The 18,189-nt window shown below is 41.2% G+C and overlaps 1 protein-coding gene across 4 annotated transcripts in view; it reads right to left on the reverse strand.

The window, feature by feature from the left end:
- The window catches only part of SORCS1 (sortilin related VPS10 domain containing receptor 1), a 576,311-nt gene that overhangs the window by 174,717 nt on the left and 383,405 nt on the right, over positions 1-18,189 (reverse strand). For all 4 annotated transcript variants that reach the window (XM_068961506.1, XM_068961507.1, XM_068961509.1 and 1 more), the window contains exon 5: positions 12,158-12,231. In XM_068961506.1, the coding sequence (XP_068817607.1) occupies positions 12,158-12,231 (74 nt within the window). The remainder of the gene's footprint in view (positions 1-12,157; positions 12,232-18,189) is intronic.

Below are 18,189 nucleotides of genomic sequence, written 5' to 3' on the forward strand. Positions count from 1 at the left end.
TGCGAAGAATTATTTTGACAGATATACAAAATGAGGGTGCATCTTCATTCCAAAAAGTTTAAATTTGAAATTATATGAATACGCTAGGGACTGTTCTGGGTACTTCACTATCCTAACTTTTCGGTAGGATTTCTACCGAAATTTCTTCTCACCATTGATCTATTAACAGATAAATTCCTTTCCTTAGGAACCATGGCCTAGAGACCCACCCTGATCTAATTTAATGTGAATATTTTTGTGCATGTGTGCTTGTGAATCCTTCTTTTTTCTCTTTCCCATTTCTCTGTTTCAACATGAAATTTATTATTAGTGGCTTACATTATATGTCAGTTTTTAACTACAGAATAAAGAATGGGGAACTATGATTCACTAGAGAAGGAATATCACCCAAAGACAGACACTATGACATGGGCAATGGTTTTTAATCTTTTTAGGAAGATATTTATCATGTTTTAAGTTACATGGAGGATCCTCTCATGCTAGACATGGGTGTAATGTTTCTCTTTTCATTTGGAAATTACATATGGTTAATGATGTGAACAGGAGCCACATTTTCTTTTTTTTTTTTAAGCCAACTTTTTCACTCTCCTCTTTCACTTTCTTTGTTCAATTTTTATTTTTACTTTATTTTGCTTTACAATACTGTATTGGTTTTGCCGTACATTGACTGTTTGCAGGAGCCACATTTTCAATGGGTATACTGCGGTGATTTTGCACTGGATCATCTTGGCAAAGCTGCAAGTATATTTTCCAGAGTCACTGTATGGCTTCTAGTTAGAACTGACTGAAAGGAAACGTGTGAGGTTAGCAACGCAGGAGAGAAGCTGCAGCCACTTCACTCTGAAGGTCCTTTTGGCTAGAGGTGATGGGAGGTGGTGCAGAAGGACTGGAGGGTTCTGTCTTGCTTGCCCCATGCTCTTCCCTTTCCAGTTACATGCCCAGCCTGTTTTTTTTTTTTTTTTCAGACTGACAGTCTCGTGACCCTGGGTTCCAAGTCAGATGCTTGGCTGCCACTCACAGAAGGGCAGCTATGCAGGGGCAATATCCTTCCACAGACTTCTGTAGGGTCTTCCCTTCACAACCCCACCCCATCAGCTGCAGGCCCCCGTGGGGCAGGGGCTGTATCCTCTATCTTCACAGACAGGTGTTAGTTCTGAAAATGACTCAACTGATGTAAATTAAATGAACTGGATAAATAAGAGTTTTCAAATATTCGAGAAGCTACAAAATTATAAGCTGCTTTTCTATCCATTGTTCCAAATTCTGGCACAACAAAAATGTAAAACACACACACACATATTAAAAATGCCTATTGAAACCATAAAGGATTAAACCGAATATCAAAATGAGATGGCCACATTTCAGAAACTCATTAATACCCAACTTGTCACTATTCCTCTTTTAAATAATAGTTAATATTTATTCATCATGTATCATGTTTAGACTTTAACCTCAAATCTCATTTTAATCTTGACAACAAATATATGAGGAGGCCACTATTATGATAACCATTATACAGATGAGGATGACAAGGCTTAAAGGAGTTAAACAGCTCATTGTGACACCCTTGATAATAGGATTCTAACAAAATTCTAACAAAAGCATCCTGACTCCAGAGCCCTTACTCTGAAACACCAAACACCACCTCTCACTGACAAAAGAGATCATACAAGGTGGACAGTGACTGAGCAACAGAAACTACATATGGAGATACTGGACAAATCCAGGGGCTCTTGAACTTGAAGACTAAGCAAGGCCTAATCACCAGAGCTTAGTCAGTTTTTTTTTTTTTTTTAATTAGTCTAAATTAGGAAGTCATAATTATGAGGATTTTACCCTTTCTTTTGGCCTTTCACTGCCCTCTCTTGTACTCTGCCATCATAAGAGTTCTCAGAGGGAATCTAGAGAAAGGACTGAATCTCAGCTGCTCAGTGACGGAGGAGCTGCATCCTTGGAGGCAAGAAGTCATCAAGATAAGGAGGACAGGAATCAATGACGGCCATTAGTAAATGAAGGTCATGAGAAGAGTGATGGGCTCAGAGTGTAGCAGGGGAAATTCAACTTAATTTGTAGAGAAAACCTGCTAATCATAGGAAGAGATTAAGAAGTGGAGGAAGAAAAAAAAAGTGGAGGAAGGTGCAAGTGGATAGGGAAATAGCACTGAAGTGGAGCTCATTAACAGGAAAAAAAAAAAAAAGATTAAACAGCAACCCTCTCAAGGATAATGAAAATCCTCTTATCCAGCATGCCTAGTACAGGTACCAGAAATGCCCCACTGCAGCTCCTGGTATGTGATCTTGGGCATGATTTTCTGCTACTTCTCTCTGCTCTTACCCAAGCCACACACATGGTTCATCTCAGAGGCTCAGAACAGAAGAGACTGCCTGGGAGGATGAGGAGTACAAAAGAAGAGAGAATAAAGTCCATACTCCAAAGAAAGGAGGGTTTCTTCTTCTGAATTCCATATTCTGAAGTATGTAGAGGATCTCTCGACATTCTTTGGCAGAGCTCTCTGTGAGAGCAGTCTAAGAGGCAGCCACTTTGTTTTTGCTTAAATTCCTCTGCTAACATGGATCTCACGACTCCTTAAGACAGCCTGTTGAATTAATAAATAACCTACTGCATAGAAAAGTGTTCCTTTTACTAATCCAGAATACCCCCTCTCCCTCCTTCAATATATACTTTGATGGCTTCAGTGGCTTAGAAATCTAACCTTTTCAGGCTGGAAGGAAAACACAGGTTATCTATTATGATTCCCTGATAAATAACATCCATTCAAGATGTGTTTCAATCTAAAGGTTTATGTTTGTGCATATACAAGTATATGTGTAGTCGATGAATTTCACTGCCTTGTGTGCATTTGTGTGTGTGCGTGTGTGGTATGTACGTGTGTGTGCACACTAAAATTTCTGCTATCCATCTATTTTTGCACACAAGATAGAAATATGTTAAAGACAGTGTTGGTCCTTAAGGAATTTATCTTTTAGCAGGAGAAACAAATGAAACCAAAAGATAGATACAAAGAACATACTAAGTGCTAAATTACTTAATAATAACATAATATGCTATTTTTGATTCTCAAAATAAGATATGGAAGAAAGAAAGTAAGCTCTGGCAGGTGAAGCAGTTTTTCAGGATCACCCAGGTAGTAGATAGTGAAGCTCAGATTAGAAGCTACATATGATGGCTCTAGGGCTTCCCTGTTGGCTGAGATGGTAAAGAACCCGCCTGCAACGCAGGAGACCCAGTTTCGATCCCTGGGTCAGGAAGATCTCCTGAAGAAGGGAGTAGATACCCACTCCAGCCTTCTTGCCTGGAGAATTCCATGGTCAGAGAAGCCTTGTGAGCTATAGTCCATGGGGTTGCAAAAGAGTTGGACACAACTGAGTGATTACTATTACTACTATGTTCTTTCTCCTAATCCTACAAACAGACCTGTAATATGACCGACACTATGATGTATTACTTTTTATTTGTGACATGATCACATTTAAATTCAAAGGAAGAGATTCTTACTGCCTAAAAAAATAAGAAGCCAGAACCAAAGAAGGCTACATAGTAGAGGCAGCCATCAGTAAAAGGACATAACAGTCCAATACTGTGATCCTAATAATGACAAAGACCCTCACATATTACCTTTATATTCAAAGAAAAAAATATCCTGACACATAGTAGGTATTAAAAATGAATCACTGCAAAAACAAACAAACAAACCAACAAAAGGACAGTTTATCCTCAGGTAGGAATACGTTTAAAACCATAGACATAAGAGGTATAGATTGGTACATAGACTAAGCAGTGCTTAGAATTACTTACTTAGCCTTTAAGATTTTGGCACACAGAATTGGGAGCACGGCAGAAGGGCCAGAAAAAATGTATATTTGAGCTCAGGTTTGTAAGAACCAGGTTACATTCTTATTCTTTTTAATGTTATGCTTTAAGCCATGAGAAATAAGACAGATACTTGACCAGGGAAATGCGTACATAGTTCCTGAGGCAGTAGTACGATAGGAGGAGATGGATGGAGAGGCTTTTTTACTATTCCTAGTAGGAGGGAAGGTGGTGCTGAATCCGCATAATGCTAGGGAGAATGGAAGAGCAGCTGGGCAGGTAAAACTTCCTGGAGGTAGAACCTGTGGGACTTGGAAACCCAAAGATTTAAGAGGAGGTGAGTATGAGAGCAGAGTTGAATATGACTCTTAGGTGCTAAGGCTAGGATACAGGGAATACAGAAATATGGAAGCCTGTAGAAAAAGCTGATTTTGAATGGTGGGATGTCACACTACAGGCTCACATAAAACTGAAAGCGAGTGGTGGTGTTATTCTCTACAGAAAATGACTGGCTTCACAGATGTGCATGGAGAATACAGCAGAGCATCTTTAAGAAATAGCCATAACTCTATCTAATCTAATGCCATCAAATATCGTATTATATCTTCTAGTTATTTTGATAACATAGAGTTTTACTTCATATACATATATATGTGTATATATAAGTGTGTGTGTGTTTTTGTAACATCATTAGATTTTACCCTATTTCCAGTTTGCAAAACCTGGGAAAGGAAAAGTAGAGAGAGTTCTTTTATTATTGAATCCATTAAACCCATCTGAGGAAAGAGAAAAGACTTAGTTATCTCATGCATTATCCCATTCAAGTCCCTTTTGTGAGAGTGGCTTAGAGGAAGAGATGCTGGGTTGAATGCCAGCACATCTGAAGGAGGAAGAGGTAGGGTCATGGTGACATGGTAACCTGTGAATATAAAACAAACTGTCAAACAAGGCAAAATAAAATGCTGAAATAGGCTTGGCAGCAATATCCAACAAAGACTAGATGATGAGTAGGAGTGATATGAGTCAGAATCAGAGAGGAAAACTATTTCAAGTCCTGGAATGTTTTCTGACTGTAGCCAGATATACTAATGAAAGTTTATGGATCTGTCTCTTATGCCTGAGGTTAGATGAAAGGACCCTGGGTAGGAGCTGATGACTTCATGTGTAACTGAATTACTTTGCTGTACACCTGAAACTAGCAATACTGTAAATCAATCCTATGCCAATAAAAATTGAATGCCTTTGGAAGCAAATAAACAAAAAATAAATAGAAAGAGAAAACATGATTGCACTGAGCCCCCGCATCAGGTAGAGTCTAGAAAAAGTTAGACCTTATTTTTCAGATCCATGAGCCAATATTGCTTTTTTCCCCCCCTTAAAACAGGTTTCCTTTTTCTATTACATATTTTGAAGAGGTTTTGATCAATAAATTACTTCTCATCATTGTCCTGGCAATTGTTTAAAACGACATACGCAAAGCACTCAGCACAGAGGCTGGCATACAGTAAGTGCTCAAGAAATGAGACTTGTGGCCAAAGATGTGGGATGGAAGTCATTGATACTGACTGACATTGAACCATACAGACAAATGAGAATGTATAAACTTGCTCAAACACACTGAAAATGGAGCCAGAAATGTTCCTGGATCCCTCTGCTACAATACAGCTGGCATACACCCCCTGAGGGACATCACTGAAGCAAGGATGGCATTGTAGAATAACAGGTTTACTGTCGAACCGACTCTTAATTTTCATGTGTGAATTAGTTACAAAAAATATGTAATCCGCCATTCAGCTGTCTCTGTTTCCAGCCAGCCCCCTGTATGTCAGAACAACATAATCAATACGTTGCTTGAGTAAGGTGGTATGCTTGAGCCTATTTGAAATTAAGTGAAACAGCTCTAAGACTGCCTTGTCTTTTGCACAGATAATAGATTGCTGTAGTAGTTCAGTCACTAAGTTGTGTCTGACTCTTGCGATCCCATGGACTATAGCCTGCCAGGCTCCTCTGTCCATGGGATTCTCCAGATAAGAACACTGGAGTGGGTTGTCATTTCCTTCTCCAGGGCATCTTCCTGACTTAGGGATCGATCCCGGATCTCCTGCCTTGCAGGCAGATTCTTTACCAACTTACTAACAGGGAAGCCCAATAGATTGCTGAGTGGTTTACAATAAAAACTATCTTCCATTCCTCTATCCTAAATTTGAATCCTATTCCAACAAACCATATTCATCAACTTCTTAAATAGTAAACTTGGTTCCTGACAGAAGCTTCACTTCTGCAAGCATGTGGGCACCACTGGTTCTCCTTTCCACAGTCTTCTTCAGTATTAAATGCAATACCTTGGTTTTTTATCTATTAAACTGTTAGAAAGTGTGTGTCTGTTTGTTAGTCATTCAGTCGTGTCTGACTCTGGGACCCCATGGACTGTAGCCCTCCAGGCTCCTCTGTCCGTGGGATTCTCCAAGGAAGAATACTGGAGTGGGCAGCCATTTCCTTCTCCAGGGGATCTTCCCCACCCAGGGATCGAACCTGGGTTGTCTGTTACAGGCAGAGTCTTTACCATCTGAGCCACCAGGAAAGTCCCACTGAACTGTTAAATTAACAGTTATTATGGAGGGATACAAGGGGTTCACAAAGAATCCAACACAAAAGAAATGACTGAGTACACACATAACTCTTGAATTTGGGGCTGATCTTTACTGTTGCAAGCAAGAGTCATGGATCTAGATAGACCAAGTTCAAAACTTGGTATACTACATACTATGTTGCATAAACTATATCATTTTTCTATTTCATCATCAAGGGAATAAAAATCCCTACCCCACAATCTTGTTGTGAGGATCAAATGGTGTGACTTATCATGTGCCTTCAAGCTAGGCTACAGCAGTATGTGAATTGAGACCTTCCAGATATAAGATCTAGTACGACCACTGCAAGTTTAATGCGTGAAGCAGGGCACCCAGGGCCTGTGCTCTGTGACAACCTGGAGGTATGGGGTGGGGAGGGAAGAGGGTGGGGGGTTCAGGACTGGGGGGACACAAGTATACCTATGGCTAATTCATGTTGATGTATAGCAAAACCCATCACAATATTCTAAAGCAGCTATTCTCCAATTAAAATAAATTAATTATTTTTAAAAGAAAAGAAAAGACAGAGGAATCAGCAATCAAATTAGCGGAGAAAGCAAGGGAATTCCAGAAGAACATCTACTTCTGCATCACTGGGCTTCCCTTGTGGCTCAGCTGGTAAAGCCTGTAATGTGGGAGATCTGGGTTCGATCCCTGTGTTGGGAAGGTCGCCTGGGGAAGGGAAAGGCTACCCACTCCAGTATTCCGGCCTGGAAAATTCCATGCACTGTCCAGTCACAAAGAGTCGGACACGACTAAGCGACTTTCACTTTTTCATTAACTATGCTAAAGCCTCTGACTATGTGGATCACAATGAACTGTGGAAAATTCTTAAAGAGATGGGAATACCAGACTACCTTACCTGTCTCCTGAGAAACCTGTATGCAGGTCAAGAAGCAACAGTTAGAACCTTACATGAAACCATGGACTGGCTCAAAATTGGGAAAGGAGTACGACCCTGTATTGTGACCCTGTTTATTTAACTTATAAGAGAGTAAATCATGTGAAATGTCTGGCTGGATGAATTAAAAGCTGGAAACAAGATTGCCAGGAGAAATATCAACAACCTCAGAAATACAGATAATACCACTCTAATGGCAGAAAATGAAAAGGAACTAAAGAGACTCTTGATGAGGGTGAAAGAGGAGAGTAAAAAAGCTGGCTTAAAACTCAACATTCAAAAAGCTAAGATCATGGCATCCAGTCCCATCACTTTATGGCAAATAGATAGGAAAAAGTGGAAGCAATGATAGATTTTATTTTCCTGGGCTCCAAAATTACTGCAGATGGTAACTGCAGCCATGAAAATTAAAAGATGCTTGCTCCTTGAAATAGAGAGTGTATTAAAAAGCAGAGACATCAATTTGCCAACAAAGGTCCATATAGTCAAAACTATGATTTTTCTAGCAGTCATGTACGGTTTTGAGAGTTGGACCATAAAAAAGGCTGAGTGCAGAATAACTGATGCCTTCAAATTGTGGTACTGGAGAAGACTCTTGGGATTCCCTTGGACTGAAAGGAGATCAAACCACTCAATCCTAAAGGAAATCAACCATGAATATTCATTGGAAAGATTGATGCTGAAGCTCCAATACTCTGGTCACCTGATGCAAAGAGATGACTCATTGGGAAAGACCCTGATGCCGGGAAAGACAGAAGACAAAAGAAGAAGAGGGCAGCAGGGGATGAAATGGTTAGATAGCATCACCAACTCAATGGACATGAATCGGAGCAAACTCTAGAAGATAGTGAGGGACAGGGAAGTTTGGCATGCTGCAGTCTATGGGGTTGCAAAGAGTTGGACATGACTTAGCAGTTGAATAACAACAAAATCACGTACCTGGACCACTGTAGTTACTTAACAAATACATATCCCTATTCTGGAACATTAGCTTACTAACACCTAGCTCTCCCATCTTATTTTCTCCCTAATGAAAATCTATCTTTTTATTTTATGATAACAGAATCTTTTTTTCTTCCTTTTTAGGAATCTTCTCTCTTTCATCCTTGAGCTATGTAGTTTGACTGAGACTCTATACCACCTCCTATTTCAATTCCCAGAAAAGATACATGTCTGACCTACATTAGTAATGAACCATCTTATATAGCTCTGATCCAAGCCAGACTACTTGGATTCAATCCCTGGAAATGTGAGGAAAGAGGCAGAATGGTTTGATGAAGTTTCCAAACTGTCAGACTGTAAGACTAAATTTGATGATGTCCATCATTGCTATAATAAATGGTGAAATCTAACTTGAGAATGAAGCCAACTTGGGGGAAAAACAAAACTAAGAGATGTAAAAAATCAGTTAATATTACTGTAAGCCAGTAGGGACTCAATACAGTTCTTAGGTGTCAGGCATATAACCAATTCACAAGAAACATCTCATTTAACTAAGTAGATATTAATTATCTTCACTTTACAGAGAGAAAAAAAAAAATAAGGGGCACACAGAACTAAACTTACTCATGACTCCTTACTTAGTAAATGGCAAAACTAGAACTCATACCTCAGTATCTCTGAGCCCCTTAAATTCCCAGCTGTACTACCTCCCAGTATAATTGATTTCTGACGTAGTAAAGAACAAGACCGTTATAACAGTTAGTTGAATAAAAATACACCTATTCTATTTAAGGCAGTATTGTGCTAAGATACATTTTATAAGATGTCCTAAACATGCAAATCAATTTTGGAAGCAATTTAGACTCCTTGGAAGAAAGTTCATATATATGTCAGTACGATGGTACTACAAACAACCACCATAAGCATAAGGATAAGTTCTTACATTCCAAAACTGCTTTACAATTGCCACTGACTACTTCCAGGGGTAGGAGTACTATTGCTGCCAAAAATAAAGCTATGCCTTAAGTGCACTAGGTGATGAGGAAAAGATATGAATTCATCTTCATTTTTCTCCATGGGAAATGCTATGTTATTATCCAGTGTCACATATAAGTTCAGCACTATAAAAGTTCCCCTCAGTCCCCTCTACACTCCCACAGCCAGGCTTTAAGCAGAAATGATTAAAGAGAGCTTCTTTCAATTAATTTGCTGAATAATCCTAGATAACCCAATAGTTCTTATATAATAATAAAAAAAAACACCCTGATTTCCAAGAGTCTAACAAATATTGCTTCGATTGACACCTTTTTGCCAGCCATAGGAAGATCCTCAGAGTCAGAAAATACAGACCATGGGGCCAGAGACCAATATATTTCATCAACAGTCATGTGCACTGTGCAACTTACAAGGTCTCATGCTTTCTCGGGAAAATCCAGAGGGCCCACTTTCCAAGCCCCATTGGAGGGATACACACATAGGCATGGTGGCCAGAAGAGCCTTGGGTTTTCTACTCACCTGCCTAAAACAGGCTAGATTTCCAGAGTTCACAGCTCCAGCCCAGAAAAGGTCCAAGAAGTGGCAGAGTCCATTGATTCACTAGGTTATGGGCTCTGAAGCCATTCTGCCTGAATCTTAATCCTGGCTTTGTGGCTTTCTGGCTGGGTGACCTTGGCTAAATTATTTAACCTCTCCATGCCAAAGATTCCTCTTCTGTTAGGGAGGATAATGCAAGGCTTACTTCATAAAATTATTCTGAGGATTACATTGCTTAAGTTTGAATAATGCCTATCACAACATCAGAGCTTGAATGGAGAAGAGGTCTCTATTCCCAAAGGCAGAGGAGGGGTATCATTTATTTCACTCAGCAGACAGATTAATTAGAATTTATATATGATCATGTGTAAAGTTTTTATCAAGATAATGATATGACATGTGATTACAAGGACTTGGTATAATATTTGTATAATAAATAAAATTTGTATAATAATATTTATATAATAACATTTGGTCACCGATGGAAGACCCCCCATTCCAAGAAGAGATAATGGGTTTTCAATTACTACCAGCCAAAGCAATGATGGAATTGTTTATATCCCCAAAATGTGTGTAAACTAGCCATCAGTGAGCTGGAAAATACCATATACCACCACTTAACATGGGAAATTCTCTCATCTCACTTTCCCTTTTTTTTTTGGATCAATGTTTTTCTTTGTTTCTGTCTCCAGACTTTCATGAAGTTTTTACCTTCCACTGCTTGGTCCATGTGCAAATGTTTTCAGTCACTTGGAAGCTGGACTTAAACAAAGATCAGTCTCTCATACTTTCTCATTGGTGAAGCATTGACTCCATCTCCAGGTTAAATTAGGGGAACCATATTAATTTATTTTAGTCTTTATTTATTCTGTGCATATTATTATTTATTTATTCTATGAACAAAACACCCAATAAAGGAGGAAATGAAAATATACAAAACAAAACAAAACACATGGACCCTCTTTCCAAAAAGTGACCTTATAATTTATAAGGAGATGCGCATGGAGACGCAAAGTGTCTCATGAATAAGAAACAAAATGAATAAGTGAGGAAGGGCAGAAATGCTAATCAGAAAAGGGAGATTCAGTGACAGTTAGAACTGTTTTCCCAGAGAAGGGAGAGGCCAATTTAGATGTCAAAAACAAAACTTCAGTCTTCCCTGAGTGGAACCAGCAGTGAAGAGGTGGTGACTTCTATGCAACTGAAACCCTATTTAGTTATCAACATCTCTGTGATGGGAGAAAAGGTATCTTTCCATACAGAAGTCTCTTTGTGTTATCTTTGAGCCAGTTTGTTTGCAAATGACTTGTCTTTCACTTTTTCAGGCAGTTTCACTAGTGTTAAGAGACTTATCTGTTCTCTGGCTTTCACCTCCCACAGGAGTCTTAGGGCAGTATTTGAGAATGAGAAAAATAAAAATGCATTCCTCTTTGAAGTGAGAGAATTGGAGTGGTGAGGGAAGCTATTAGGTACATGGAAGTTGCAAGGCTGATGAAAGATAGCATGATTTTAAGAGGAATAAAAGGGAGGCAACTTTCACTGTCCTGGTTGAAGGAAGCTCACTGGCTTCTAAAAGGTCATTGCCCCAGTAATTCTCAATGATGTGAACAAAGGATATTTAAACTCCTGTCTGAGCTAGTTCCACAGACCACTGTTTATACCAGCAGAAATCTGGAAGTAACCTAAATGTCTATTCCACAGGCAGGTTAGATAAATCAGGGTAAGACAGAATCACATCTTTTATATGGTCTAGGCTATAAATTCAAAAGGGATTGATAAGTAATATCAACATTAACTAGAACGTTTTGTATTTACACATGCTTAGGTATTCATAGAATGTTTAGGGAAGGAGAAGCGAGAAACTAGAAACATTGGTTGCGTACCATATGATGAAAAGAATACTTAAAAGAGTCAAAATCAGGAATGGGAAGATGATCTGCTTTTAGACTAATTAAGATCTACTTATTTACACCGAAAGTCTTTAATTTGTACATGTATTATATATGTGTATAATGCTTTTAGTAATAAAAAATCACTATTAAAATGTCTTTAAGGGTCTGTCTCAAAGTTTCACCAAAATATAAGAAAACAACATTTTCATAGCTCTTGCTGCCATTGATCTCATTTTTTTAAAGTAATTTATGATACTGCTTTAACATTCCCTTGCCATGTTTACCAATCCAATGTCACCTTCTGCCCTACAGAATGTGGGTGTATCCCGATAAGAACAGACTTCATGTGAGAGTTCTGGGTGGGAAGATTCCAATGCTCATTTTCCCAGGTGATATCTCAATATGCTAGTAAATAGAGTGAGACTTACCAGTAGAATCTGTTTGGTACAACTGCTTCCTGGATAAGCTGCCACCTTCTCCCAAATTCAGCAGAGCTGTATAACTGTAGAGAAGACAAAATGTTCAGCACCAGGACGACATGGTACACTGAATGCATAAAACATAATTCACTGGATTAATGATAATGATAATAATAATAACATCTTCCATTTATTAATTACCCTTCCTATGCCAGATGAGTGCCCCATGTATCATCTCTATTCTCCATGTAGATCCTGCAAGACATTGATGTCTCCATTTTATAGTTGAGCAAACTGAAGCTCACAAAGATTAAGTGATTTGTTGGAAATCACATGCCCACTAAATATTAAAATAAATTGGGATTCATACCCCATTCTGCCTGCTAAGCTGTATTACTGGCCCTGGAATAGCAGACTGTTGTCTGAAATACAAAGAAGCCCAAAACCTAGACCTGGCTCTCAGAAAGCCAATAATATAACCCAAATCTGACAAAAGATAATGAACAATGCATGCAATCACCAGATGAAGAAATTCAGAGGAAGGGGATTCAGAAATCAATTAGGGATGCTTCTGAGATGTATGATGACTCACCATGGATGTGAATGAATGGCAGAATTCAAACGGACAAAGATAAGACAAGCAGTATTCACAAAGGGAACAGCATGGATAAGAGGTGAGAAATCAGGGATGGTATTTGAATAAATGTGGCTTATCAAAGATACTTGTAGTCAAAGCTATAGTTTTTCCAGTAGTCATGTATGGATGTGAGAGTTGGACCATAAAGAAAGCTGAGCACCAAAGAACTGATGCTTTTCAACTGTGATGTTAGAGAAGACTCTTGAGAGTCCCTTGGACTGCAAGGAGATCAAACCAGACCATCTCAAAGGGAATCAGTCTTGAACATTCATTGGAAGGACTGACGCTGAAGCTGAAGCTCCAATACTTTGGCAACCTGATGTGAAGAACTGACTCACTGGAAAAGACCCTGATGCTGGGAAAGATTGAAGGCAGGAAGAGAAGGGGACAACAGAGGATGAGATGGTTGGATGACATCAAAGACTCGATGGACATGAGCTTGAGCAAACTCTGAGAGTTGGTGATGGACAAGGAAGTCTGGCGTGCTACAGTCCATGAGGTTGCAGAGTCAGACACAACTGAGTGACTGAACTGAACTGGCAATTTGAAAAGGCTTTGAATGGCAAGTTATGGGGAAGAAAATCCGGCCCTGCAGGTAGAAGGAGCCAGTGATGGCTTTTTAAACAGAGTAGAGGAACCCCGCACCTTAAGTGCGGGCGGCTGCACCCGGCACACAAAGCATGGCCGAGAAGAGCTATCCCATGTCCGAGGCCAGGGGCAGAAGCTGGGAGGACCCCAGACCTGAAGGGCAGCAGCCAAGAGGAGCTACCCCACATCCGAGGGCAGGGGCAGCGGATGAGAGTGCCAGACTGTGACGGCACAGGAACGGCCGAGAAGAGCTACCCCGCGTCTGAGGCCAGGGGCAGAAGCTGGGAGGACCCCAGGCCCGAAGGGCGGTAGCCAAGAGGAGTTACCCCACATCCGAGGCCAGGGGCAGCAGCTGGGAGGAGCCACCCTGAGCCTGAGGCCAGGGGCGGCAGCCAGGAGGAACAACCTCACGTCCAAGGGGCGGTGGCTGCGCAGGCGCAGGAGGGCCTAGAGGAGCTATCCCATGTTGAAGGTCAGGAAGGGCAGTGGTGAGGAGATACCCTTTGTCCAAGGTAAGGCGCAGTGGCTGCGCTTTGCTGGAGCAGCCGTGAAGAGATATCCCACGCCCAAGGTAAGAGACACCCAAGTAAGATGGTAGGTGCTGCAAGAGGGCATCAGAGGGCAGACACACTGAAACTATACTCACAGAAAACTACTCAATGTAATCACACTAGGACCACAGCCTTGTCTAACTCAATGAAACTAAGCCATGTCCGCGGGGCAACCCAAGATGGGCGGGTCATGGTGGAGAGGTCTGACAGAATGTGGTCCACTGGAGAAGGGAATGGCAAACCACTTCAGTATTCTTGCTTTGAGAACCCCATGAACAGTATGAAAAGGCAAAATGGTAGGATACAAAAGAGGAACTCCCCAGGTCAGTAGGTGCCCAACACGCTACTAGAGATCAGGAGAAATAACTCCAGAAAGAATGAAGGGATGGAGCCAAAGCAAAAACAACACCAGGCTGCGGATGTGACTGGTGATAGAAGCAAGGTCTGATGCTATAAAGAGCAATATTGCATAAGAACCTGGAATGTCAGGTCCATGAATCAAGACAAATTGGAAGTGGTCAAACAAGAGATGGCAAGAGTGAATGCTGACTTTCTAGGAATCAGCAAACTAAAATGGACTGGAATGGCTGAATTTAACTCAGAAGACCATTATATCTACTACTGCAGGCAGGAATCCCTCAGAAGAAATGGAGTAGCCATCATGGTCAACAAAAGAGTCCGAAATGCAGTACTTGGATGCAATCTCAAAACGCCAGAATGATCTCTGTTTGTTTCCAAGGCAAACCATTCAATATCACAGTAATCCAAGGCTATGCCCCAACCAGTAATGCTGAAGAAGCTGAAGTTGAACGGTTCTATGAAGACGTACAAGACCTTTCAGAACTAACACCCAAAGGAGATTTCCTTTTCATTATAGGGGACTGGAATGCAAAAGTAGGAAGTCAAGAAACACCTGGCTGCTGATGCTGCTAAGTCGCTTCAGTCGTGTCCAGCTCTGTGCGACCCCATAGACGGCAGCCCGCCAGGCTCCCCCATCCCTGGGATTCTCCAGGCAAAAGTACTGGAGTGGGTTGCCATTTCCTTCTCTAATGCATGAAAGTGAAAAGTGAACGTGAGGTGCCTCAGTCGTGTCTGACTCTTCGCGACCCCATGGACTGTAGCCTACCAGGCTCCTCCGTCTATGGGACTTTCCAGGAGTGGGGTGCCATTGCCTTCTCCAAAGAAACACCTGGAGTAACAGGCAAATTTGGCCTTGGAATGCAGAATGAAGCAGGGCAAAGACTAATAGAGTTTTGCCAAGAAAATGCACTGGTCATAGCAAACACCCTCTTCCAACAACACAAGAGGAGACTCTACACATGGACATCACCAGATGATCAACACCAAAATCATATTGATTATATTCTTTGCAGCCAAAGATGGAGAAGCTCTATACAGTCAACAAAAACAAGACCAGGAGCTGACTATGGCTCAGATCATGAACTCCTTATTGCCAAATTCAGACTTAAATTGAAGAAACTAGGGAAAACCACTAGACCATTCAGGTATGACCTCAATCAAATCCCTTATGATTATACAGTGGAAGTGAAATATAGATTTAAGGGCCTAGACCTGATAGATAGAGTGCCTGATGAACTATGGAATGAGGTTCATGACATTGTACAGGAGACAAGGATCAAGACCATCCCCATGGAAAAGAAATGCAAAAAAGCAAAATGTCTGTCTGGGGAGGCCTTACAAATAGCTGTGAAAAGAAGAGAGGCAAAAAGCAAAGGAGAAAAGGAAAGATATAAAAAGCCTTCTTCAACGATCAATGCAAAGAAATAGAGGAAAACAACAGAATGGGAAAGACTACAGATCTCTTTGAGAAAATTAGAGATGCTAAGGGAACATTTCATGCAAAGGTGGGCTCGATAAAGGACAGAAATGGTATGGACCTAACAGAAGCAGAAGATATTAAGAAGAGGTGGCAAGAATACACAGAATAACTGTACAAAAAAGATCTTCATGACCCAGATAATCAAGATGGTGTAATCACTCATCTAGAGCCAGACATCCTGGAATGTGAAGTCAAGTGGCCCTTAGGAAGCATCACTATGAACAAAGCTAGTGGAGGTGATGGCATTCCAGTGGAGCTATTTCAAATCCTGAAAGATGATGCTGTGAAAGTGCAGCACTCAATATGCCAGCAAATTTGGAAAACTCAGCAGTGGCCACAGGACTGGAAAAGGTCAGTTTTCATTCCAATCTCAAAGAAAGGCAATGCCAAAGAATGCTCAAATTACCGCACAATTGCACTCATCTCACATGTTAGTAAAATAGCACTCAAAATTCCCCAAGCCAGGCTTCAGCAATACGTGAACTATGAACTTCCTGATGTTCAAGCTGGTTTTAGAAAAGGCAGAGGAAAGAGAGATCAAATTGCCAACATCCGCTGGATCATGGAAAAAGCAAGAGAGTGCCAGAAAAACATCTATTTCTGCTTTATTGACTATGCCAAAGGCTTTGACTGTGTGGATCACAAAAAACTGTGGAAAATTCTGAAAGAGATGGGAATACCAGACCACCTAACGTGCCTCTTGAGAAATCTGTATGCAGGTCAGGAAGCAAGAGTTAGAACTGGACATGGAACAACAGGCTGGTTTCAAACAGGAAAAGGAGTACATCAAGGCTGTATATTGTCACCCTGCTTATTTGACTTATATGCAAAGTACATCATGAGAAATACTGGACTGGAAGACACACAAGCTGAAATTAAGATTGCCGGGGGAAATATCTATAACCTCAGATATGCAGATGTCACCACCCTTATGGCAGAAAGTGAAGAGGAACTAAAAAGCCTCTTGATGACAGTGAAAGATGAGAGTGAAAAAGTTGGCTTAAAGCTCAACATTCAGAAAACAAAGATCATGGCATCCAGTCCCATCACTTCATGGGAAATAGATGGGGAGACAGTGGAAACAGTGTCAGACTTTATTTTTAGGGACTCCAAAATCACTGCACATGGTGACTGCAGCCATGAAATTAAAAGATGCTTACTCCTTGGAAGAAAAGTTATGACCAACCTAGATAGCATATTCAAAAGCAGAGACATTACTTTGCCAACAAAGGTCCATCTAGTCAAGGCTATGGTTTTTCCTGTGGTCATGTATGGATGTGAGAGTTGGACTGTGAAGAAGGCTGAGTGCCGAAGAACTGATGCTTTTGAACTGTGGTGTTGGAGAAGACTCTTGAGAGTCCCTTGGACTGCAAGGAGATCCAGCCAGTCCATTCTGAAGGAGATCAGTCCTGGGATTCCTTTGGAAGGAATGATGCTAAAGCTGAAACTCCAGTACTTTGGCCACCTCATGCGAAGAGTTGACTCATTGTTAAAGACTCTGATGCTGGGAGGGATTGGGGGCAGGAGGAGAAGGGGACGACCGAGGATGAGATGGCTGGATGGCATCACTTACTCAATGGAAGTGAACTCTGGGAGTTGGTAATCGACAGGGAGGCCTGGCGTGCTCTGATTCATGGGGTCACAAAGAGTCAGACACGACTGAGCGACTGAAATGAACTGAGAGGAACTCCAGGCTCTAACAGCAACCTGCATGGACTAAGCTCTTACTATAATTCAAGTGCTTCTTATGCATTCCTTAATCCACATACCATCCCGCCCAGTAATATATAAAGCTATTATGGTCATTTTACCAATGGTTACACAGCTGGGGAGATTTCAAGTCCATTTGCTACAGTGCTTTCCAAGGGCAACCACAAAGAAACACTGCTCAAGACACAGGGTCTAACCCTGGGCATGCTCCTTCCCCTGCAAGTGTCTTTCTTCTCTTACGTCTTGCTCCTCATTGTGGCCTCACCCCTACTCCCGCTCCTCTCCAGTGATTTCACAGCACTATACCCAGGATGGTTTTACAGGAACCTTTCTTGGTGTTTTTGTTGTTGTCATTGTTGTTGTTCTTTTGCTTCTAGAAGTGTCCTCTGATGGCAGCCCAGAGATTCCTATTGCTCGAGGCATTCCAGTTCCCACGGATGTCTGGCCGGCTGATTTGAAAATATCATTTTGGAACATCTCCTTTCTGCTATGTGCCTGGTCTGTAACCCACTCACATCCCAGTCATCCACCAGTGCAAGTGCCAGATCCCACAGTGAATGGATGGTGAGTCACTGTGTATTGAGTACCATGATTGTCCGCCCTCCCCAGCCTCAGCACTCAATGGAGGGTCAAATGACTCACCAAGTGACTCACCATGGCTGCAGCTGTACCAGGCATGTCCAAGAAGTAAGTCAGCTCAAGTGAGGATTTACTG

Source organism: Capricornis sumatraensis, chromosome 23 (assembly GCF_032405125.1).
Source record: "Capricornis sumatraensis isolate serow.1 chromosome 23, serow.2, whole genome shotgun sequence".
NCBI classification, from domain to species: domain Eukaryota; kingdom Metazoa; phylum Chordata; class Mammalia; order Artiodactyla; family Bovidae; genus Capricornis; species Capricornis sumatraensis.